This window comes from Perognathus longimembris, chromosome 20 (genome assembly GCF_023159225.1).
Source record: "Perognathus longimembris pacificus isolate PPM17 chromosome 20, ASM2315922v1, whole genome shotgun sequence".
In the NCBI taxonomy this organism is placed as follows: domain Eukaryota; kingdom Metazoa; phylum Chordata; class Mammalia; order Rodentia; family Heteromyidae; genus Perognathus; species Perognathus longimembris.
The window spans coordinates 21,610,010-21,635,528 of NC_063180.1; the positions used below are offsets into that span (position 1 = coordinate 21,610,010).

At 50.5% G+C, this 25,519-nt stretch overlaps 1 protein-coding gene across 5 annotated transcripts in view; it reads right to left on the reverse strand.

Annotated features, from left to right (window-relative positions):
* Positions 1 to 17,211, reverse strand: part of Znf541 (zinc finger protein 541) — a 32,677-nt gene extending 15,466 nt beyond the window's left edge. For 4 of the 5 annotated variants that reach the window (XR_007214187.1, XM_048368593.1, XM_048368592.1 and 1 more), the window contains exons 1-3: positions 16,776 to 17,211; positions 2,118 to 2,199; positions 1,251 to 1,655 (exon numbers count right to left, since the gene is read on the reverse strand). Coding sequence is in view for 4 of the 5 variants with exons in the window: in XM_048368593.1 (XP_048224550.1) it covers positions 1,251 to 1,557 (307 nt within the window). In the remaining variant the exon portion in view is untranslated. Of the gene's footprint in view, positions 1 to 1,250; positions 1,656 to 2,117; positions 2,200 to 7,979; positions 8,136 to 16,775 lie in introns of all 5 variants that reach the window. The other variant, XM_048368591.1, reaches the window with a different exon arrangement.
* Between the last annotated feature and the right edge of the window lie 8,308 nt (positions 17,212 to 25,519).

A 25,519-nucleotide genomic window follows, 5' to 3' on the forward strand; every position in this document is an offset into this window, starting at 1 on the left:
TTGAGCAGAGAGGCAGAGCTTGAGCCTACACCATCACCTGCACCCACAAAAGGGCAAGCTGCAGATAACACCATGGAAACCTTGGCAAAAGTGTGAGTTCCTGCACTCAACCAGCTGGGTCTGCTTTGGGTTTTTACTTCAGAGGTACCTTTCTACAAAGATCTCCTGAAAGGGCATTAACCTTCTCCATTGCATTTTCTCCTGAACCTGTACAGACAACCTAGTGTCAAGAGGGTGGGAAGAGGGCTGGGAATATGGCCTAGTGGCAAGAGCGCTTGCCTCCTACACATGAAGCTCTCAGTTCGATTCCCCATCACCACATATATGGAAAACGGCCAGAAGGGGCGCTGTGGCTCAGGTGGCAGAGTGCTAGCCTTGAGCGGGAAGAAGCCAGGGAAGGTGCTCAGGCCCTGAGTCCAAGGCCCAGGACTGGCCAAAAAAAAAAAAAAAAAAGTCTGTTTTTCCAGTACTGCAGCCTGAACCAAGGGCCTCAAGCATGCAGGCAAGAAAACGCTCACCAGTGAGCCACATCTCCAGCCCTTTTCTTTGCATTTAGTTTTCAAATCAGGGTCTCAAGTGATGGCCTTGAACTTAAGATCCTCCTGCTTCTACCTCCTGACTAGCTGGGCTGACAGGTATGTGCCACCGTGCCCAGCCTACATTAGGGTTTAAAGCAGCCTCTGATGAGAAAGCCTTCCAAATAACCGAACATATGAAAGGATGTTCTTGACATACTACTGAAAAAAGTGCCCAGAGTCAAACAGAATTGGTGCAGATGTTAAGAAAGAAAAGGGAGTTTGAGAGGAATGAGACTGAGATTGTGATGGGTTCATTTTCTTTCTTTCTTTCTTTCTATCTATCTTTCTTTCTTTCTTTTTTTGGAGTTCTCAATTTCCCACCTCTTCTGTACCCCTTGGGGACACAGACCATGTTGCCTGAGGAACAGCTGAGGTAACTGGACACTCAGGTGGGAGAGGGTAGGTGTCCTCAGTTCTGTGAAGTTTAGCAAGTAGAGGAAGAACATACATATCTCTCTTGTTCCAAGGAATAGAGTCGGGCATGGGGCAAGGAGATTACAGGGAAGTTGACTTTAGGTCATCTGGGTGGACCATGGACATAAAAGCCATGGATCCCTGGGTTGCTAGTAAGGAGGAGTCTTGTCTATACCGACCTCTGCAGAATCACCCCTAGGTGGTGCAAGAACTTCCAAGCATCCCCCTAGGCCCTTCCACCCAGGCAAGCAGTCTTACCTTGCAAGGAAGTCTGAGATTCGGAGTCTGCATATTCCTCCAACAGCTTCACAGAGTCACCGTCCTTCCCTGAGTACAGGGACAAAGTATCCAAGTTGTCCTCCAGCACCTCACTGGGCATGTCTGATGCTGGGAGACTGGGGTCCAGGTCTAAACCGCTGAGGCCAGCATAGAGCAGGTCTCGAGTGCTGGGCCCCAGGTCCTGGCTGACAGTGTCGTTGCAGTTGAGCCCCTGGCTGTCTGAGAAGGAAGGAAGGTGCATTTCTGATGGAAGGGCACCCTCGTCCTCAGGGCTGTACGGGTCCATGGCTCTCCTCTGCCCGGTCTTGGCCAAAAGCCACTCTGCAGATGAGCCAGGCCGTGTAAGGAGTCGGAAAGGAGAGAGCACCTGGCGGTGACTAGTTCCTGCAAACCAACACGGGGGAATCAGAATCTGCAGCCAAATGGGCAGAGCGTGGCCTTGAAACTCAAGCAGACCTAACCAGGTCTGTGCTTGGCCACTGAACAGCCACAGGACCTGGGAAGCCACTGAGCTGCAGGAACCCGGTGTCCTCATCTGTACATGAAGAGAGATGAGATCATTGCTTGCTCATGCTGGACTGAATGCATATCCCTATCTTTAGCCTGGACAAAAATGTCAGACCCTACCTGAAAAATAATGAAGGCAAAAAAAGGCTGGGGTGTGGCTTAAGTGGTAGGGGTGCCTGCCTGGCAAGTTGGAGGTCCTGAGTTCAAATCCCAGTGCTGCAAAAACAGCAACAATGACTCTGGGAAACAACCCAAGGTTTTCAACTACCAAGCAAGTCCCTATCAGGAAAAAAAAAGGTGACAGGAGCTTGTGATAGAGTGGGCAGTGCTTTAACTTACCCTGGCCTCATCCTGCCCCCGGCCTGGTAGTGGACAGCAAAGACAACAACCTGGCCCAGGTGTCTGGTACGGCCTCCCAGCACTAGAAGGAACAGAGATATTTTTTTTTCTCAAAGAACTATGACTTCCTGACAGATGAAGACAAAGGTCTCACACTTATTTTGCTCAACTTGGCACTTTCTCATGACAGAGCTGAGCAATGGGGAAGGCACTTATTGAAAATATTATAAAGAAAATGAACCAGCCACTGCAGCATGAAGCAAAGCATATTACTTAGGAAGTCAGATGCTTTGTGGCATAAGAGCTTTGCAGTTTCTTAGCTAAATATAATTTCGTGTGAGATAGCAACTGCACACCTAGGGATTTACCCAGTGGAGCTAGAAATGGATGGGCACACAGAAACCTGAACATAGATGTTTATCATGGTTTTATTCACAACTGCCCAAATGTAGACGCCATCAAGAAGCCTTTCAATAGGTGAATGGATGCAAAAACTGTAATACATTCAGGCAGCAGGGACATTATCCTGCAGTAAAGGAGGGAGCAGTCAAACTGTCAAGAAAGATGGAAACCTCAAAGGCGTGGGTGAAAAAGGCAGTACAAGAAGGAAGCATGTTGTTTGTCTCCAACTACATGATGTTCTAGAAAAGGCAAAAGTCTAGAGATGAGTGAGGATGAACAGGAAAGGCATGGGGGAGATGTGCCTTCTGTATATGACTGTAATGGCAGGCACATTAGGCAGCAGTCAAAGCTCACAGAATTGCATTCTACCAAGGGAAAGTAGGAGAAAACAAGGGAGGGGGTAGCAATGTTCAGCAAGAAATATACTCATGCCTTGTGCTGGTGGCTCATGCCTGTCATCCTAGCTACTCAGAAGGATGAGATCTGAGGATCTCGGTTCAAAGCCAGCTTGGGCAGGAAAGTCCATGAGACTCTCATCTCCAATGAACCACCAGAAAACTGGAAGTGGTGCTGTGGCTCAAAGTGGTAGAGTGCTAGCCTTGAGCTGAAGAGCTAAGGTACAGCACCCAGGCCCCGAGTTCAAGCCCCACGAGGGACAAAAACAAACACATTACCTTATGTAACTGTAACTGCTATGTACATCACCTTTACAATAAAATTAAAGACAAAACCTAATCTGCAAATAATCACTAAAAATGAATTGCACAGTGCCATGATGTAAATATAGACTTTGTTTACTTACAAAAAAAAAAAGCTTCCATAGATTCCTGAGACTATAGAAGGCTGTGACTTAGAAAGACCTAAAAAGACTAAGCTCCCTTGCTCTGGGTGAGCAGAGGCAAAGGCTAAAGCAGAGCTGTGGCCAGCCTGGCTGAGTATGAAGGCAGGCCTTGGGACTGAAAAAGCCAGTTAAAAAGGCTGCTGCTTTTGTTGTGTTTCCTGCTCCAGGCATCTAGGAAAATCACTGTTAAGTCACTACCTCACCACAAAACCAAGTGCATCACTTCACTGATCACACAGAACAAAGAATACAATATTACCCAAACTAACCAGTTTAAAAAGCCACACAACAAATGGCAACAACCAATCCAAGGGGCTCAGGGAAGAATCTGACTCCCAGAGTTTCTATATTAAAATGGTGCTGGTAGCTCACACCTGTCATGCTAGCTATTCAGGAGGCTGCGGTTTGAGGACCAAGGTTCAAAGTCAGCCCAGGCAGACTCATCTCCAATAAACTACTCAGAAAAAGTCTGGAGTGGTGCGGCGGCTCAAGTGGTAGAGCCGTATCCTTGAGGAAAAGAAGCTTAGGGACAGAGCCCAGGCCCAGAGTTTAAGCCCCAGGACCTGCAAAAAAGAAAAAGGAAAAAGAAAAGATTACAGCATTCAAAGATTCAAAATACTCCAAAAAGAATGAAGAGACATGCAAACTAACAAAAAGTATAGTCCTAGCTAGGAGCTACTGGCTCATGCCTCTTATCCTAGCTACTTAGGAGGCTGAGATCTGAGGATCATAGTTTGAAGTCAGCAGGGGTAAGAAAGTCTGTGAATTTTTATTTTTGCCAGTTCTGGGGCTTGATTTCAGGGCCTGGGCACTGTCCCTGAGCTGCTTTTGCTCTACTGCTTAGCACTCTACCACTTGAGCCACGGTACCACCTCTGGCTTTTTCTGTTCATGTGGTGCTGAGGAATTGAACCCAGGGCTTCATGCATGCTAGGCAAGCTCTCTACCAACTAAGTCACATTCCTAGCCCTTCAGTCCATGAATTTTTTTTCTTTTGTTAGTTGGTTGTGGCGTTTGAACTCAGGGCCTGGGCACTGTCCCTGAGCTCTTCAGCTGATGGCTAATGCCCTACCACTTGAGCCACAGTGCCACCTCGTTTTCTGGTGGTTAATTGGAGGTAAGAGTTTCATGGACTTTCCTGCCCCAGCTGGCTTTGAACTGTGATGCTCAGATCTCAGCCTCCTGAGTAGCTAGGATGACAGGTGTGAGCCACTGACATCAAGCTGAAATGTGTATCTCTAAGTAATCACCAAAAAGCTGTAAGTAGAGCTATGGCTCAAGAAATAGAGCACTAGCCTTGAGCAAGACATGCTCAAGGACAGTACACTGGCCCTTAGTTCAAGCCTTAGGACTTAGCACAGAAGAAAAAAGAAAGTCTGTTCGGATGGTGCTCTCATCACACAAATGAAATCATTTATCCTTTACGAAGCATATATTTTAAAGATTCATTTATACTGTAGCATGTGCAGGTATTTCATTCATTTTTATGGCTGAATAATAAAATATATATGTACATATACATATAATATATATATTATTTCACTGTCTGGTTAAATCAAACCTAAAAGAAATATTATAGTAAGAATAAATAGCAGTGAACATTTATTGAGGTTTTATTATATGCCAAAGTACTACTATAGCTGCTTATATCATCTTTAGTTCCCACATACCTCTTTGGGGCATGTACCATGTTATTAACTTTATTTCATGGTGAGGTAAATGAAGCCCAAAGAAGTAACTTGGCCCAAATCAGTTCGGAGCCAACCATGAGTGGTCTGACTTGAAAGCCCTTGTACTCAACCACTCTACTGTGCTATTATTATACACTTGAGATCGGAACACCTGCCCAACCCTCGGCACCTCCATTTTCAAACTGAATAACCAAGTGAGACGTCCTTCTTTAGTCAGGGAACCAATGTATAATTTTAACTGGGTGGTTACCTTGTTTCCTCTGATTACTCAGAGAGTCGATTTCAAGGCTTTCACAAAATGGAATCAGGATATTTCCAAAGGGAAATCCTTTCCTAGTGTTAGCTAATGATGAAACCCCAGTTTCTACTCTCCAAAAGCTGATTCTAGCAGGAAATGCAAATAAGCATTAAAAATCAAGTATCGTAATTTTCATAATAAAGTGAATCCTGGGGACCCCAAGGGATTTTCAAGAGTCTTCAGGGCAAAACCATTTTTGTGATACTATTAAGACTTTATCTGTCTTGCTCATACTCTGTGAAGCCTCTCAAATGTTCTGAGACTTGTTATCCCAAGAGGTTGGATTGAAAAGCAGATATGAGAATCCAGATGCACTCCCAGAATTCCAGTTGCTCCAGAAGCTGAGGTGAGGGCTGAGGTTTGAGGCTGTCCTGAGAAAAACCATAAGACCCCATCTGAAAAACAAACTAGGACTGGGGACATGGCTCAAGTAGCAGATCATTTGCTTAAGCAAGTATAAGATCTTGAGTTCAAGCCCCAGTGCCACCAGAAAAAAAAGTAGTAAATCAATGACATTCTTGGGCTGGGGATATGGCCTATATATAGTGGCAAGAGTGCTCATCTTATATACATGAAGCCCTGGGCTCAATTCCCCAGCACCACATATACAGAAAACTGCCAGAAGTGGCGTTGTGGTTCAAGTGGCAGAGTGCTAGCCTTAGAGCAAAAAGAAGCCAGGGGCAGTGCTCACGCCCTGAGTCCAAGGCCCAGGACTGGCAAAAAAAAAAAAAAAAAAGCCTATCAGAGCTTGGTACTAGTGGCTCCCACCTCTAATCCTAGCTACTGAGGAGGCTGAGATCTGAGGATTGCAATTCAAGGCCAGCCTGGGTAGGAAAGTCTGTGAGACTTTTATTTCCAATTAGCCACCAGAAAACCAGAAGTGGAGCTGTAAGTGGTAGAGCACTAACTTTGAGTGAAGGAGCTCAGGGGCAGCCCTCAGGCCCTGAGTTGAAGCCACTAGCCCACCCCCCCCCCCACCAAAAAAAAAGCCTAACAAAAGCAATGACATTCTTCTCATTAAATTTTATTATTGCTTTTTTTTTTTTTTGCAGTGCTGGGGATTGAATCTACAGTGTCATTACACTGAAGTCAAACATGCTCACACTGAGCTGCATGCTCAGCTCTATCAGTGATGTTTTTAAGATCAATTATTAGTCTGGAGATGTAGCTTAGAAGAGTACTTGCTTCATGCTGTACACTACAAATGCATAGTTAAGATCAATTAATAAGCCCGGTGCTAGTGGCTCAAGCCTGTAATACTACTCAGGAGGCTGAGTGAAGATCAAAGCCAGCCTGGGCAGGAAAGTCCATGAGACTCTTATCTGTAATTAACCATCACAAAACCAGAAGTAGTGCTGTGGCTAAAAGTGGTAGAGTGCTAGCCTTAAGCAAAAAGAGCTCAGGGACAGTGCCTAGGCCTTGAGTTCAAGCCCCACGACCGACCAAAAAGAAAATCTATTAATAAATACCTTGAACGTTTATTAAACTATTTTTTTTTGGCCAATCCTGGGGCCCGAACTCAGGGCCTGAGCACTGTCCCTTGCTTCTTTTTGCCCAAGGCTTGCACTCTACCACGTGAGCCACAGTGCCACTTCTGGCTTTTTCTGTTTATGTGGTACTGAGGAATCAAACCCAGGGCTTCATGCATGCAAAGCAAGCACTCTACCATTAAGCCGCATTCCCAGCCCTATTAAACTTTTTATATGTCCAATACCAGAAGATATTAGTTGACAAACAAAATTTCTCTGGGAGTTTTCCTCAATAACTGCTAAGAGTAAAGGGATCGTAGCTACAAAGTTTGAGAATCACTGCTCTAAAAAAAAAAAAAAGTCCAGTGTGGTCACATGCACTCACCATTGTGTCCCTAAGAGAAAGAAACATTGCAGCCGGGATGTAGCTGAGTGATAAAGGGCCTGCATGTACAAGGCCCTGGACCCATTCCCTTGAACTGTATACACACACACACAAACACACCCTCATACACACACTCACACTCACACACTGAAATTCCAAACTGGTAGTTGGTATGCATGTTTTCTAAGGCCCCCATATTGACTTATTCAATTATTATTATTTTTCTTTGTAGTGCTAGAGATCCCCAAATTCAGGGCCTTGTACTCCCAAGGCCCATTACTTAGCTAAAATCCTCAATCCCTTAAATGTGAACCTATTAAATTCATTACCAGAATTTCAAAATCGGGTTTCATCCACCATGTATTTTCTGGCCATTCTCATGATTCACAAGTCCTGGCAATTCTGGCATGTCCTTTCCACCTGTCTATTCCCACTGGCTAGCATCACTTGGCTTGTAGCATGCCATTTGGTGAGCTACAATCCTCACTCCTACCATCCTTGACCTGCCTATAAGGATCTAATTACTACCCTAAGCTCCAAGAAAAGGAAAAAAATTAACTTATGCAAAAAATACCAACAATGAAATATTGATCTAATCAATGCCTGCATTCCTCCAAAGAGGCCAGCTGCAATACATGCAACTTTTCCTTATCAGATTCCCCAAAAGATTACTTTGGTCTCCTCACTGGTATAGAAACAATCATTCAATTGATTCTGAAGAAGGAAGGATGTGACAGAAAAAGTCTATTTGGGCAAGTACAAATCGTGGAGACTCACCAGAAGAGCAAGGGAGTAACTCTCCAGGGAACAGGTGAGCCCAAGTTAGGCCTCACAGGGTAGGGGTTCAGGTGACAATCAGACCTTGACTATTTTCCTTCTGGAAAGCTGGGTGGTCATTTCAGAATACCCATCCAATTTCTTTTGACCTGAAAGCTGGTAGTGGGAAGGGGTAGTTAGAACTTGGGTATCAAAAGAAACAAGAAGATAGGTATGAAATAGAGGGGTGGGAGATAAGTTTTGGGAAGAAAAAATTAAAACAAAAAGAAAAGCAATACTGAACTGAGAAGATATGGGGGGGGGGGGAGCTCATGTGAGTACAAAGAAATTATTTTTAATTCCTTTACCTCTTCCCACCCCTCAAAGGGACCAAGAGGGTTTTGCAAGGGAAAAAAAGATGCAATGGTTTGTTCTTAAGTTGGGAGAAGAGGATTGGAAAAATAAATATTAGATGAGATACTGGAAGGACTTGGGGTTGGTCTGTTATAAGTAGAAAAAATATATTTCAGAAAAGGAAGTCCAGATGAGAAGAACAATTTTTTTTTTTTTGCTGGGAAGTGACCCCCAAATGGAGTTGGGGGGGGGGGAGAGGGAGGACAAATATTGATTGAAAAACAAAACAACAACCAAAAAAAATAGTACTTTTGCTAGAGAGTCCTAAAGGTACGGGAGGGGCGTGATCAAGAAAGCTCAGGAGAGGTTTTTGCGTGCGTTGAAGCCCCTCAATCTGGGTGTCCCCCCAACCCCTCAATGGTCCGAGGTAGAAGGGCCTAGAAGGGCAGGGCGAATGCAAGGCCGGGGTGCAGCGGGCCCGTGCGGAGGGCGGTCGGGTAGGGCCCGCGGCGCGAGCTGGGGGGCTGTGCTGGGGCAGTTGGGGCCTGATGGGGCGGGGAAGGAAAGGAGGGGAGCCCCAGAGGAGCCTCCTCCAAGAGGGGCAGGGCTGCGGGGGTGCAGCGGGGCCTGTCGGGGTGCAGAAGGTGCGTGCGTGACGCAGGGTGGAGGGCGTCCGAAAGGGAGGCGCCGCCCCCCACCTAGGGAAGAAACACCGGGGCGAAGGAAGGTATCAGCAGGGGAAAGGGGTTGAAGTTAGAGGAAAGGGGTGGGGGGGATGAAAAAGGGGGTGTAGGGAGACAGGGCAAGGGGGGGCAAGGGCAGCAGCAACCGGGTTTTACCCGCCCCCGGGGGCTCGCGCGCCGGGGGGCCTCGTGCCTCGTGCCTCGCGAGCCTCACAGCGGCCGCCTGCTAGACCCCACGGCCCGGGTCTGCGCACGCGCAGCCCGGATGAGCGCGCCTCCCTTCCCCCACGCAGCCCCCTCCCCCCGCCACCGCCCCAGGGCGCGCTGCCTGGCCAAGGTCTGTGTGCACGCGGTGCTGTGTCTGCGTGCGCGTGCATGAACCCCCTCAGAGCGGCCTCGCACGTCGCCAGGGTCCTCAGCCGCATGCTGCCAGAGCTGTGCGCACAAGGCTCCGAGGAGAAGGGGCGTGGTCGGAGAGGGGCGTGGTCTGGCCTGACCCTGTGACCCACGGTCAGTGGCAAAGGAGGCGGTTGGTCGCCATTTTGGAGAGCAGGCGGTTAAGGGTGGAGGGATTTGATGGAGGTCCAGCGGAGCAAAGGGGCCGCGGCGGGGTGTAGGGGGTACTGGGGGGGTGGGGGTTGCGGTATGTGCTGTGTGCGTTCTGTGGCTGCTCTGAGAGGCAGAGGCTGCGTAGGTGCCAGGCTGCCTGGTCCAGGGACCCAACACCCATGGCAGGCCCTAATCCGGCCTTTAAGTCCTGAACACTTGAGGACTGCAGGAAGGGGGAGCCGGCCTGGGCCTTTAACACGCGTGGTGGGGTGGTGGAAATCCAAAACCAACGAAGGAAGTCCCCCTTTCTCAGTTCACGAAAGAGGAAATGGGCCTGGAGAAGAGGTAGTCAAAAGTTTTTTCATTTTTCCAGGCAATATTAGGACCACAATGAGCTGTTATCTCAAACACTGCAATTTGTGTGTGTGTGTACTGGGGTTTGGACTCAAGGCCTGGGGCAAGAGCTGAGGTTTCTTGTTCATGGCTGGTTTTCTGGTTTTCTACTACCACTTGAACTATGCTTCTAGTCTGGCATTTTGTTGCTTAATCAGAGATAGAGGCAAACAGACTTCTTTTCTGTGCTGGCTTCAAACCTCTGTCCTCCCCTCTCAGCCTCCTGAGTAGGATTACAGGTGTGAGCCACAGATGCTGCCCAGCTAAGGCAATTTGTTTTGTTTTGTTTTCCTGTGTATGTGGTACTGAGGAATTGAATCTAGGGCTTCATGCATGCTAGGCAAGCACTCTACCACTAAGCCACATTCCCAGACCTTTGGCCATTTTTTATGACAACAAAAATTTGGCCTTTGACAACCATTTGCCTTCTCTGGAATTTCTTTGTTCATTTTGTTGGTGCCAGGATTTGGATTCAGAGCCTTGTTCTGCAGGCCATGAGACTAGGCCTAGGTAATCCTATTATAGCCAATTTGGTCACAGATATAAACTTTCTACTGAAATGACCTCGGAGTGGAGAAAATCCACGGACACACTCACACTACAAGCTGTGTCTTTTTGTATATTACTTAAAGACAGGAAGAAGCTTGTCCAGCTGAAAAGAGGGCTAAGCTCAGTAGCAAGGGGATGCAAATTAAAACCACATATACTATAACACATTCACAAAGTTGCCTGACTTTTACACATTTCCTATCAGGAAAAACAAGGGGAACTCACAGTACCAGCAACAAGTAAAATGGATAATACTATGTTGCAGAGCAGTTTCACCTTTTTGAATCAAATTACAATATACCATGTTCCAAGGTCCAACAAACCCTACGATCCAATGAAATTGTTAAGTTTTGTGCACCAAGTGGCATACACAATGATAAGTCATGGGCATCTGGATTGGATTCTAGATTGGATAACCCTAGAACAAGAAGATGGAAAGAAATGAATCAGAATTCAAACCAGTGAAAAATAGAGCAATGCATAGGAATGTATCTATTTTTTAATCATTTTTATTTTTGTGGTTATTGGACACAGGGATGTCTGTGGCCCACGCTGGCCTTTGTGTGTCTGCCTCCTCAGTGATGGGACTACTCGGGTTTTGCACCTGTTTGTTTTTTTTTTGTGTGTGTGTGTGTGGGGGGGAGTCGTTGGGCTTGAACTCAGGATGTAGGCACTACCCCTGAGCTCTTTTGCTCAAGGAGAGCACTCTACCACTTTGAGCCACAGCTTCACTTCTGGTTTTTAAGTGGTTAATTGGAGACAGTCTCACTGGGAGTTGTCTGCCTAAGCTGGCTTTGAGCTGCAATCCTTAGGTCTCTGCCTTCTGAGTAGCTAGGCTTACAGGCAGGAGTCACTGGTGCTCAGCGTGTCTTTTGACAAGTGTTCTGGCAAAAGCAAAACAAAACACCTGTGATGTATTTATTCAAAGAATATTATTTACTAGTTAAAATTGGTCTTTTTTCATGCCATACAATAGTACAGATGTGCTCCCATTTACTAATAAAGTTTCAAAATACAAGGAAAATTAGTATACAGTCAAAAGTTGCATGCATATATATGATTGTTTTATTTATTTACTGGGGATTAAACTCAGGGCCTCACGCTCAGCAGATGCTCTGCCGCTACTTCCAGCCCAATTACTTTTAAAAAGCAGAGCTAGGGGCTGGGAATATGGCCTAGTGGCAAGAGTGCTTGCCTCATACATGAAGCCCTGGGTTCACCACATATATAGAACACGGCCAGAAGTGGCGCTGTGGCTCAAGTGGCAGAGTGCTAGCCTTGAGCAAAAAGAAGCCAGGGACAGTGTTCAGGCCCTGAGTCCAAGCCCCAGGACTGGCAAAATAAATAAATAAATAGCAGAGATATTATAGCCAGGCACCAGTGGCTCATACCTAATATCCTAGCTGCTCAGAAGGATGAAATTTGAGGATCGTGGTTCAAAGCCAGCCAGGGCAGGAAAAGTCATGAGATTCTTATCTCTATTTAACCACCAGTGTTGTGGCTCTAGTGGTAGAGCGCTAGCCTTGAGCTGAAGAGCTCAGAGACAGTGCCCAGGCCCAGAATTCAAGCCCCACAATTGACAAAAAAAGAAAAGCAATTAACCCCTCGTCTAATAGCTGCCAAAGACATTCCCCATTCTGTAAGTGCAAGCATATTAGAAATCAATCAGAAGAGGTCAGCAAAAAAGAACTATGGAAGTGGAAGGGAAGTCCCCACAAAGCTAAGGGAAAAGACTTCTCTGAGAGGCAGGGGTCCACCCTGGCCTTGCATTCTTCCTGTCTTACACCTTTTTCTATTGTCTTTCCCCTTTGGGCACTTCTCAGTCCTACTGTGACTCACCTTTTGAATCATTTCCTCCAAGCAATTTCAACCTCCTCACCATGCCAGCCCTCCAAACGACTCACCTGACTACTCTCTAGCCAGATGATTCCCCAAGGTTGTAGAACTGGCAGAAGCAAACCACTAAGCTAGCCTGACAGGTTCTACTTGAATCAGAGAAATCAGACCATCATCAGGCACCAGTGCTTCAGATGATGGCCAAGTCCTACACAGAGAATCCATTTGGGAACTTTGTCACCTATCCCTAGAGTTGAACTCGCCTATTCAGCCCTCTCTTTGCTGCTTCTAAGATGAGGCTGTTTGATCCCCAGCTCCTGAGATTATCCTGTGCCTTAAGATTTGGGGGTACAATAAACCAATTAGGAAATGGGCAAAGGAGCTAAAGAGAGACTTCACAAGAGAAGAGATAAAAATGGCAAAGAAACATATGAGGAAATGTTCAACATCCCTGGTAGTAAAGGAAATGCAAATAAAAACAACCCTGAGATACCACCTCACTCCAGTTAGAATGGCCTATACTCTGAACTCAGGCAACAACAAATGCTGGAGGGGGTGCGGGGAAAGAGGAACCCTTCTCCATTGTTGGTGGGAGTGCAAATTAGTACAACCACTTTGGAGAACAGTATGGAGGTTTCTCAAAAAGCTCAATATAGACCTACCCTATGACCCAGCCATACCACTCCTAGGCATCTATCCGGAACAGCAGGCCCCAAGATATCAAAAAGACATTTGTACTTCCATGTTTATCGCAGCACAATTCACAATAGCCAAAATATGGAAACAACCCAGATGTCCCTCCACAGATGAATGGATCCAAAAAATATGGTACCTATACACAATGGAATACTACATAGTGATTAGGAATGGTGAAATATTGTTATTCGCAGGGAAATGGTCAGAACTTGAACAAGTAATATTGAGCAAGACAAGCCTAGAACACATAAAACAAAGGGGCATGATCTCCCCTGTTAACAAAGGGAGACAGAGAGACAGTAGAGACCAAGTCTGTGAAACCAAAAACTGCTTGTCAAATGTTATTTCCCACAGGATTGGGTCAGCGACCCAACATTATGTAACTAAAACCAAACAACTACTCAACATATAAAGGTCAAAAATTGACCTCTCAGTGGAATACAATAGCTCAAAAGCTATGTATGTACGTTTATATAAGACTACTGTTGACATATTGTCTAATGTCGACATTACATTTAAAGCCCTAGGCGAATTTTCTTGGGTGTAGGCCACGTGGCTACTGTATATGTTCTTGGTACATTGTGTATTGTATATATGTCTACCTGACCTAGGGAAGGGAAAGAAAAACAGGGTGTAAGATATCACAAGAAATGTACACACTGCCCTATAACTGTACCCTTTTTGCACAACACCTTGTCAAAATTTTTTTGTTTAATTAATAAATAAATTACAAAAAAAAAGACTTGGGGGTAACGGGCTGGGAATGTGGCTTAGTGGTAGAGTGCTTGCCTAGCATGCATGAAGCCCTGGGTTCAATTACTCAGCACCACATAAACAGAAAAAGCTGGAAGTGGTGCTGTGGCTCGAGGTAGAGTGCTAGCCTTGAGCAAAAAGCACTCCTCAGATCTCAGGCTTCTGAGTAGCTAGGATGACAGGCATGAGCCACTGGTGCCCTTGCAGCTTTTCTTTTCTTTCTTTTTTTTTGGTTGTGGGACTTGAATTCTGTCCCTGAGCTTTTTTCTTACTCAAGGGTAGCCCTCTACCACTTACAGCCCCAGTGACACTTTTCTGGTGGCTAATTGGAGATAGTCTCATGGACTTTCCTGCCTGGGCTGGCTTTGAACTGTGATCCTCAGATCTCAACCTCCTGAGTAGCTAGGATGACAGGGCTGAGCCACCAGCGCCGGCCCTCACAGCTTCTTAAAGCTACAGCCTGTTCCCCTTGGGGAATGGACCAGTTTATTCAATGGTTTCCCCCGTGGATGGTTGTCTCTCACCCCGTTTCCTTTGGCGTCTGCCAGGAAACAGGGGAAAACCCTTTTGCTCTAGGTATCCGAGGGGCGCCTCCATGTCCAAGGTCATAGTGTACCGGGACCAAGCTGTCAGACACCGGCCCTGCCCTCCGAAGCCCCGCCCTGCGGCCCACCCGCAGTCGCCCCGATTCAAATCCAGCCAATGGCAGCGTGTAAACAAACCTAGCCCCGCCCTTCGACGAATAATTCCGGGAGTCCGACGTCAGGCCTTTTTAACCCGGTGAGGCGCTGGGGGGGCGGGACGGAGCTCTGGCCACGCCCTCACACTTGGGCCAATAGGAGGGTACGCTCCGCCCCCCGCACTTGCCGCGCTGAGGACCCGAGGCCGGGCTGGGCTCGCAGCTGCCTGATTTCCCGGCGTTTCGGGCCGGCTTCCACTGTTTTAAAGGGCGCGCGCGCGCGCGGTCTGTGATCACTACTCTCTTTTTATTTTATTTTTCTCCTTTGCCTGGGGCCAAAACCCAGAACCCGGATAAGTTCACCAATTCTGTGCACCTCTCGAGTGAAATCCTAAACCACAGTTGACACCAGCCCGCCTCTTATGCAGTCACGGTGAGGGCGGAGCCGAGGACATTGTTTTGACTTTGAAGAGGGCGTGGCTCGAACGGTAGAGCTCCCAGTACCCAGGCTCTGGGTTCAAATCCAAAACCTTCAATTAGGAAAATTGGATAGATGGCGTAGAAAATATGGCACTTGGTAGGAAAGGGATCTATCTCCGCTGGAAGACTCTGGAGCTAGTGCGGGTGCACAGAGGGACAAGGCCCATCTCAGCCTCTGGTCCTGAGTAGCTAGGATTACAGATGTGAGCCATGGCACCCCAACTCAGTTCTTCACCTGGCATTTAAACAGCTTGCACCTGCTTCTCAAGCAGGAAGGGAACAAGGTGTCATGTTTAAAGAAAAGCAATCCTTTCCCCCGTTTTCTGAAACAGAGGTGTGTCACTATGTAAACCAGGGTGGGCTTAACCTGTAACCCTAACTTAGCCTCCTGAGTTCTGGGATCATGGGTGTCTGCCACATGTGCCAGAGTAGCAGCGGATCTTTTTTCCAGTGGCCCCAAAGATCACCTTTTACCATCCCTTTCTCAGACTTTAGCAACTGTTTCCAAAACAGTGTTGACAACATATAAGGTGAACTCTGAAGCTTAGGCTTTCAAGGACTGCAGGACCCAGAGCAGAGCGGGAAGGATGTACATTCCATTTGGAAGGCTGGGGCTGAGTTTTGCAAGCTCTTCTACAACCATGGCTCAGTCTAGGTATGGAGGACAGACCACATCACACCAAAAATTCCCGAGATTTTTAGGTATGAAAGACCAAAGCACGAAACTGAAGCCAGGAGGCTTGTGGCAAGCTTACTTGCTCTATTGCTAAGAGCTTGAGCTGTGTGGGCAGCAGAAACTGGGGACTCTCTGGGTAGCAATACCCTTGGTATGTGTTAGAATACATTTCTTCTAAGAGCCTGCCAGCGCCCAACTTCTTAGTCCTCCCCTCCCCCAGGGCTGGTAGCTATGACAGACTCACTAGTGCCACCCTTAAGCGATCCCTAGGTTACAAGGAAGTCCTCAGCCTATGACTGGGGCCCACTTCCTGCTCACATGACTTGTCCTTTTGGACTTAATTTTGTTTTCTATACTGCAAGCGAAATTTCTCTAGCTGAGGTAACTTGAGGTCTTCCTCCCTGTGAGAAATTGATTGGACACCTGCTCTACAAGAAGCACCGAAGAAGCCTAAGTGGAATAACTGCCCAGCAAAAGCAGGCCCTGAGTTCAAACCCCAGTACTACACAGACACAAAAAGCACAGGTCAATCAGCTGAATGGGAAGATCATGCAAAACTAAGGTCTCGGCGGTTACTGTTTGCCCTCAGAGGGGAACCACATAGCTTCGTGGACCCCAGATAACCACTGGGTAAATTTATTAATTGTATTAGCTTTTTTTTTTTTTTGAGACAGGATCTATGTAGCCCAGGTGGTCCTCAAAACAAGATCCTACTGCTCCAGCTTCTGGAATGCAGAGATTACTGGCATGCCTCATCTCGCCCATCTTGGAATTCAGTTTTCAATGTAGTCACCATCAATAAAACCAACAGCGGCATTTCCCCAGAACTTCCGGTGTAGTTCACTCCTCCCAATAATCAGACCGGTCGTTTTACCAGAGTTCTTGAGAGGAGGTAATGGAAGCACAGAGAAGCCAAGTAATTTCCACAACATCACACAGAAACAAAAACAACAATAAAGTGTATGCAAAAAGTAGGCTTTGAACCAGGAGCTGACTGGCTTAAAACACGTCTCCATCAGTCATTTACTCAACACACATTTATTAACTATGAGGCTATTGTGCACCTCCTGTGTGCACCAGTTTTGCTAGGGTCCTGAGAAGACAGAAGGGGTTAAGACACCGGGATAGGAGTCCCCGCCCACCCCTCAGGGCACACAGTGGGCGCTCACCCAGCACGAGGGGCAGGGCCACGAAGAACCGCGGGTCCCGTCCGCCAGGCGTTCCCGGCCCTCCGAACATCTGAGGGGGGGGGGGAATCCATCGAGAGTCGGCCGAGCCGCAAACGCAGACTCTGTTGAGGAATCGAGCTTTGCCCCAGGTCCCGATCTGTCACACCCCCTCCCCCCGCAATCCCTTTCGCCTTCCACCCGGTCGGTCCGACGTCGAGCTCCCGCGCCGAGCCACCTCGGGCAACTCCAGCCTCCATCCTCAATCCTCCGCTCCACTATGACCTCCAGCTTCCAGAGCTCGCCGGGGGCGCGCCCTCCAGATCACCGGTCCCCAGACGGGCGCCCCCTCTCCAGGTAAGTCCGACTCCCTCGGGAGGGAAAGAGAGGTGTTCGGGCGAGACCCCCTCCACCCCACCCTCCGGACCCCGGCTCCCGATGGCCGACAAACTGCGCCCTAGCCAGGCAGGCGCACCGCAAGCCTTGGGCGGAGCAAGAGCAAGGGGGCGGAGTCCAGGCCCACACAGCTTCCCATTCGTTACCCATCCCGCCGCTCGGGTTTACTGTGTTACGATTGGTTCGCTGAGGCGCGAAGGCGGGGTCTCCTGAAGCCCAGCCCCCGTGGAGGGCGGAGGGAAAAGAGGAGGAGGAAGAGGAGGAGGAGGAGGAAGGAGGGGGGGGCGGGACACAAAACCTGCAAGGTGTTTTTTTTTTTTTTCCCCTTTTGCATTTAGTTTTTTAAAAAATTCCCCTGTTATTTATTTATTTATTTTCCCGCACACCCTCAAGGGCGCTCCGGGGAGCGGGCGCGGGCCCGGGGCGCGCGCGGGCCGAGCGCGGGGTGGCGGCGGGCCCGGGCGCCGCGGAGCCGCCGCCGCCGCCATGCGATCAGGCAGTGCGCTGACCGGCCCGGCCGGCCGGCCCCTTCTGGGTCCTCCCTGTGCAGCCCGTGCGGGGCCGTCCCGGAGACCCCGCGCCGACGGCTGCTCAAACATCAGGGTGAGTTTCTCACAATGTAGCAATTTCTCTTTAAATCTCTTAACTCTCTCTACCTGCGAGTCGGGGCTGTGACAGGGCGCAAAAGCGAGGGGGGGAGTGGGGGTTGGCGGCGAGGGTGTGTGTGGGGGGAGCCGGAGCCGGGGCCGAGCCCACCCCCCCGACACACACTCTCAGCCCCCCAACCGGGGCGCAGCGCCCGCCGCCTCTCCTCTCTCTCGCCTTTTTTTTTTTTTTTTTTTTTTTGCTTGGCGGCGCCCACCATCATCTTCACCCCATCCCACCCCGGGTCTCTCCCGCCACCGTCGTCACCCCGATCTTTCGGGGGACCCCCCCTCTTCTTTCCTCCCCATATTACACACATACACCGGCGGCCCCTGCCTCAGCCCGGCTCCCGGTGCCTCCCCGGCCCTCCCGCCGGCGGCCCGGGATACAATGGAGCGGCGGAGACGCGAGACCCGACGTTCCACGGGGGGAGGGGCGGGACCCCCCCCTCCCGCCTCGGGGGACCCCCGCCCCTCGCCCCGCTCCCCGCCTTTCGGGGTGCGTGCGTGTGTGTGTGTGTGTGTGTGTGTGTGTGTGTGTGTGTGTACGGGGAACCGACGAGGGCAATGGGGCAGCGGGTGGCGATTTCCCGGTCCGAGGCGGGCGAGCCCTCCGTCTCTCCCCGTCGCCTGCACCCCCTCCCCAAAACGCTCTCGTGGATCGGGGCGGGGGGATGTGGGGTGCCGGGACACCTCAGCCTGCTGGGGAGACCGGGATGAGGACTGAGACCCCCGGGGCTCCTCCTCCCCACCGCCCCCAAACAATGAGCGGAGTTGACTTGCCCCCCACCTCCCCTAGCGAAGAACCGGGTGGGCCCCGGTCCCCCAGCCGGCGGGTCCCAGAACTGGCGGACGTTACCGGAGGGGAGGCAACGGGGGGGGGGGAGCCCTAACTCCTGTCATGTCCCTTCCCCCCCCTTCCCCCAGATCTCCACCCGGACGGTCTGGAAAGGGGAGGCACCAGGCCCAGCCCGGGCACCGCGCTCGGGTGGTGACCTTTAGACAAAGGCAGCCCTTTCCCCGGGGTGAGCCCGGGCCTCCCCGGGCCCCTCGACGGGCACCGGCGGGAGGGCGGGCGGGCGGGCGGGAGAGAGGGAGGGATGGCGGAGGAGGAGAAGGGACGAGCCATCTGTTTTTCCCATCTCTGCCTGCCCCCTTCGGCTGCTTCCCCGGCTCCTGTCACGGGCGGCGGCCGGGAGACGGGAGATGAGGGAACCAGGGTCTGCCCTGCCCTGCCCTCCCCTGCCCGGGCCTTGGTCAGCCGCCAGCCGGGAGGAAGGACCGCGGCTCGGGCGGGCGGGGGCTGGAAGGCACCGTGGCCGCTTCCTCCCCGCGCGCCTTTGTTTTGCTTTGTGGTTCCGAGCAGCTGAACCTCCGGGCTGGTAGGGTCAGGGCCTCCGGGGTCACCTCTCTTGAGGAAGGAGGGGGAGAGTCTTGGTGACAGTTCCGGTGTCCCCCAAGGCTGTGGGCACCAGTTGGTGCCCACAGCCTTATGTCTTAACCCCCCCCCTCACCCTCCTCCCCTACGTGCAATAAAAACCTAGAGACACCCCCAGACTCTTGGCCTGATTTAGGATTCGCTTTCAGGCTTCCACGCTCTCTCTGCACCTGGGCTGGGGGATGGGGGGGCCCTGTCAGTGGTGACACACACCCCAGATCGGAAAATGGGAGACCAGTCTCTCAGGGACCACCCCTTTCCTCTGCCCCCATGGACTTCCGGGGCAGAGTTACCTCCTCTGCCTTTCCCCAGACCTTCCCCCGCTCCCAGAAGCCGGAAATAACCACAGCTCTTTATGGGAGGAGGAGAGAGTATTTATGGATTGTTGATTGCTGCCATCCTGGGTCTGTTGTTGTCCCCATTTCCCTGGCAGGCTCACTGAGGCCCAGAGGGGTTAAGGAGCTTTTATGTTTTTGTTTACACAGCCCTGTGATTGAAAGTCTCTTCAACCTTGCTCCAAACTGTGAAGTCTTTCTGCATGTCTTTGTGGTGGCATGCTCTGTCCTTTTGATTTCAGGGGTACTGGGCTCCCCCTAAAGGAGCCGAGGATGTGTTTCCTCCTGAGAGGGAAGGGGAGGATAAAGAACAGCTGGAAGGGCAGGGATTGCCCAGTTGGGGTCTCTGATCCTCTGCCCCATGGCCTGCTGTCATTCTGCCCTGAGATGCCAGCTGGTCAGCCGCGACCTGCTGTAACCCTCCAGCAGGCCATTCACCTCCTGGCTCAGTGTCATGGGCACATGGCAATAATTATAGTTCAGATAACTGACCCTAGGTGGGAAAGCATTGTCCAGATGTGTGATTTATATTTGGCACACTGGCCTGTGGGTGCTCAGGTGTGCAGCCAGGCCTCTGGCACACAGACTTCCCCTAAGTAAGGAGAGAAGGGGGGGACTGGGACATGATAGGGGCAGAGGGACAGGGCCGGCCCTGGCCCAGCACATCCACTGCCTGGTGTTGCTGGTGATTCATTTTCTGCCAACTGAGGCCAGGGCTGTTGGTGGGGAACCCTCTCCAGGCTAGGCTGCAGTGGCTGTAAAATTACCCACAGGGCTGGGGGATCCCTGTGGCTTTGAGGGAGCCCGCTCTTTGATGCTCGGGATAACAGGCGTGGGGAAGGGACTCTGGAGCTGGAGAAGGGAAGAGGGGAGGGGAGCTGGAGCTGCCCTAGGAGGGTGGCCTGCCATGCCCACAGCTGACTTTCTTCCCAGAGGCCTCCAGGGCCTTGGCCAACTTTTTTTTTTTTTGGTGGGGGTGGGAGGGACTGAGGTGGGATATGGAATCTGTCTTTGACTCCAGAAGGTCCAGAGAGGGACATTGAGAATAGGAAGGGAGGCCCTGGGGTTCAGGAGCAGCTGCCAGCCGTCCCCAAGCACCCCCAGACCCAGCCCCCCCCCCCCCCCCCGGGCTGCATTGACTGCTGGTCTCAAGAATGCACAGGGCTGCTGGGGGCGGGGGTGGGGGGTGGGGGTGGGGGGGAGCTAATTGGAAACAGGGCAAGGAGGCATTCCTCCTTTCCTGGGGCCAGGGCCTGGACTGGGAAATAGAGGAGCTGCCATTTCCCCTCTCCCATTGTGCTTGGGGTAGGGTGGGAGCCTGGCTGTCTTCCTCTTAGCCGTTTTGGGGGTTTCCTGAAAGGTGTCCACAGGTACCTTCACTGTGAGCAAATGCAGCCTTTTTCTCCCTCCTGCATCACCATATCTGTGTCCTCTCTCTGCTCCCTCAGGGCCACATCATGCCAGAGCCTGGTGGTCCCCAGGGCGAACCTCAGTTCTCCCTGCAGCACCCCCATTCGTGTTTTGTCCCCGTTGACTAGAGCCTTTGTGTCAGTGACATGCAACTTTCCCTATCCAGAGGGAGAGATTTCTGAGTGGCTTCTGTTTTGGTGTACTCTTGGGATGCGGGGGAGCTGGTAGCAGGGGAAGCCATGTTCCCAGTTAAAATTCCTGCGGGCCTACTGTGTGCCTAGGCCCTGAGGATCCATCTGGAAATTAGGACCCAGCCCAGCAGGAGCCCTGAATTAGCTGCTGCAGGATTTGATTAGTTCTGTCTGGGTGGCCTCAACCACCACCAAGGAAGAAGCTGCCTCTCTTTCTCTCTCTCTCTCTCTCTCTCTCTCTCTCTCTCTCTCTCTCTCTCTCTCTCTCGCTTTCTCGCTCTCTCTTTCTCCTTTCCCTCCCCCTTTTCCCCCTTTCTTTAAATGATACATACCCATGGGACAAATTTAAAATTCCAGTGACATAAAGTCCCCTCCTCTCTGGCACCCTGGGTGTCTCCAGCTGTCTTCCCCAGGGACAGAAGACGCCATTCTGAGGTTCTCTGCTTCACTGTGTCTGCATGCTACTGTGCTCGCCTGTGGTTGGGCGCATTGTTCTTCACCTTATCTTCCCTTCACCTAGCCACTGCATGTGGATCTTCATCTTTTTCTTGACTTTGTGGTATTCCACCAGCTGGACAGACTTTGTTTTCTGTCATGTGTGTTGCTCAGGCAAGGGGCCCGTAGGTCTTGCTGGGAAGTGGTTGTGATCCGATTGCTATATCAGTGTCTACAAGTCAGGACCTCCCCCCACCCCATTTTTTTGGAAACAGGGTCTTCCTGTAAGTAACCTGTAAGTTTGAAGGTGGCCGCCTGAGGGCTGGGATTACAGGTGGATGCCACTGTTACTAGCTGTGTTGTTTCTCTCCTATTGTAGTTTGAAAGGAGTTGTTGTCTGTCCTGGTCAATCTCATCCGACCTGTCTGCCAGGCCTAGCCATCTTTGCCTCAGTGACCTTGCTCTTTCCTCCTGCCTGTGGCCAGCATCACGTGCCTGCCACTTGGTGGGGGACAGGAGCACAGACTCTGGAAGCTGACTGTCAGTTCGAATCCTGGTTCTGCCACTTGCTGGCTGTGGCAAAGGGCTGGCTGACTCTGGGCCTCAGTCTCCCCCTCTGTTAAATGGGTTCATCTCAGGGTCTGCCTTGTCCAGTGGCTGCGGTGTTAAGTGACATTTGTAAAGGTCTTGGTAGTCATCGTGGCTGTGACATTTCAGGCGCTTGGTGCCTTTTCTGCTCCACTGGGTTGTGAACCCCCAAAGTGGGCAGGCACAGGATAGAATAAGTGTGTTTTTGGTGTTGGTGGCATTGCGTTTTAAATTCAGGGTCCCCTGCTTTTCTTTTCTTTTCTTTTCTTTTTTCTATATGTCCCGGGGCTTGGATTCAGGACTCAGGACCCTGGGTACTGTCCCTGAGCTGCCTTTTTTTCCCCACTTGAGCCACAGCTCTACTTCCGGCTTTTGTGTGGTTCCTTGGAGTCCCACAGACTTTCTTGCTTGGACTGGCTTTGAACCACGATCCTCAGATCTCAGCCTCCTGAGTAGCTAGGATGACAGGCGTAAGCCACCAGTGCCCGGCTCTCTCTGCCTGTCATAGGTATGTATCTCCATAGCTAGGCTACAAGTAACCCCTTCCTTTGTAGGGACAGTACTGGAATTTGAGCTCTGGCCCTTGGACTCGGTATGCAGGCAGGCACTCTGGCACTTGGGCCACCCTTGTGGCCAGAGCAATTCCTTCTTGTGTCTCATTTTCCTGGTCTGGTGCACTGCCAGCCAGGCGTGCCGATTCCAGGAATTCACAGATGACCCTGGCAGTTCTCACTGTGATCTGCCGGCCGGCTCTGCGCTGTGGACTCCTCGCACTGGGTTTGCACTAGGCCTGTGTTGCTGCTTGGGAGAGTGGACAGGAGGGGCAGGGCACCTTGCACAATGCCTGGTGTGCTGTGATCGTGGCAGTGATTCTAATTATGTTTCAGGTTAGGAGACGAAGTCTCCCATGAGATCAATAACCAAGCATTGTTGCCTTCCCAGGAAGTCCTAAGCAAAAGTTAACCTTTAGTTACTTGGCTTTGGTTTGGTGCTGGGGTTTGAACTCAAGGCCTCCCACTTAAAGCTTTTGGTTTTAGGGTGCTTTTTTTGTGGTTCTTGTTTTGTTTTCCCAGATAGAATTTGTGTGCTTTTGCCAAGTTGGCATCAGACCATGAACCTTCTACTTCTGCCTCCTGAGTAGCTGGGATTACAGGTACATATGTGCCTGGTTGGTCCATATTCAGTTTAATGATGTTGGAGGTGGATCCCAGGGCCTTTTGCTCATGCTAAGCACATCCTGTGTTCCTGTGTCACTGAGTCTCATCCCTTCCCCGCCCCCGGGCTGACTCTTTAAGCACCAGGCAACATCCAGGGCAATGCAATATCTCAGTTTCTTCCTCTATAAAGGAAGTTTGACTGGTGGAGGTTGCTGGTGGCTGGATGTACTTGAGGTGGCCTCTCTGGAGACTGACTTTGTTACTTTACTTTAACTTTTTGTTGTGGAAATTGAAAGGCACAGGGCTGGGAATGTGGGAATGTGGTAGAGTGCTTGCCTAGGATGCATGAAGCCCTGGGTTCGATTCTTCAGCATCACATAAACAGAATAAGCCGGAAGTGGAGCTGTGGCTCAAGTGGTAGAGTGTTAGCCTTGAGCTGAAGGGCTCAGGGACATTGACCAGGCCCAGAGTTCAAGTCCCCTAACCAACAAAAGAAAAAGGAAAAAAAATTGAAAAGCACCCACCCAGAATGGAGAGTGGACCCTCGCCATCCAGCTCAAGTGGAAACTTCACCAGTTTCTCCTGTAACAATTTTTTGCTGATCTTTTCTTTTGAGGGGGTGTGTTTATTTTCCCCTCTCCCTGCCCTACACAATTTTTTCTCACTTTTTTTTTTTTTGTGCCAGTCTTGGGGCTTGAACTCAGGGCCTGGGCACTGTCCTTGGCTCTCTTTTGCTCAAGGCTAGCACTCTACCACTTGAGCCACAGCACCACTTCTGGCTTTTTCTGTATATGTGGTGCTGGGGAATTGAACATAGGGCTTCATACATGCTAGGCAAGCACTCTACCACTAAGTCACATTCCTAGCCCTGGAGAATTTTTAAAGTAAGTTCTAGACCTCATCTCATTTCATCTATTGTTATTAGTGGTGGGATTTTTTTTTTCTTCTATGTTGTCTGTGTCTATTGGTGCTGGGGATGGAACCCAGCCCCTATGGTAGGCAGGTCAAGGTACACCTCCAGCCCTTTTCTTGGTTTGTTTATTTATTTATGGGCTTGAACTTGGGGCCTTGGCGCTGTCCCTGAGCTCTTCTGCTCAATGCTAATGCTGTGCCACTTTGAGCCACAGCCCACTTCCGGTTTTAGAGTGGTTAATTGAGATCAGAGTCTGGGGGGTGGGGGAGGCTGTTCTACCCTGTGTGGCTTCCGGCAGTGGTCTTCAGATCTCTGCCTCCTGAGTGGCTGAGATTACAGGTGTGAGGGTACCTGACTTTCCAGGATTTGAGAGGATGGGAGGGAAGGGCATGGACCCTGGAGATGGCTGCAGACTTCTGAGTGGTTTATCCAGTGCCGTGTCCCTTGCATCCTTGCTGGGCGGTGAATAGCCAAATCTGTGCGGCTGAGGTTTTGGGGTCCTCCTTAATGACCCCTAGAGCCTTGGCTGCCCTAGACCTCTGTCTACCCTCTACCCCCCTTTCAGGTATTACAGGCATGTACTACCATGCCCAGTTTCACCTTTTGTCTTGACCAGTGTTTGTGTGTGCCGCTCTAACCCACACAAAATCAAAATGCAGGAGCTCACATCCTCTCCCCCATAGCTCCATGCGGCCCTTCCCAGAGGGCACTCCAGGTTGCTGTGACAGTGTGCACGCACAGTGGCGTGTGACTAAGGGTATTGCCCTTGGTGTGGGTGGGTACTGCGCCCTCAGATGCTTAGTACCAGGGCTTAGCCCTCTGCTTCCCTTTGTCTTTGCATCTCATCACCCTTCCCCTGGGAGCTGTCCGGGGGTGGGGTGAGCTGGCTTCATGTCTAGGGAGGGTTCCTAGCATCTAGGGAGACCTTACTTGAGATAGGGTCTCACTTCCTGTCCAGGCTGACCTAGATCCTTGGCGCTCCCACTTTCAGCCTCCTATATGGCTGGGATGACAGGTGTGCACCACCACGCTCCACTGTTGGTTGAGAAGGGATCTTCCATAAATGCCCCCAGAACTAGGAGGTGGAGGGTGCTCTAGAGGGCTTAAATCACTCAAGGGCTACACAGCTGGTGCGGGGATGGAGGTGAATTGAGACTGGACCAAAGATCAATACCTCTGGAATGAAGCAGGGAGTTTCCCCCTCCCCCCTCCAAAGGCCTTAGCCCTGCCCCAGAGAAAG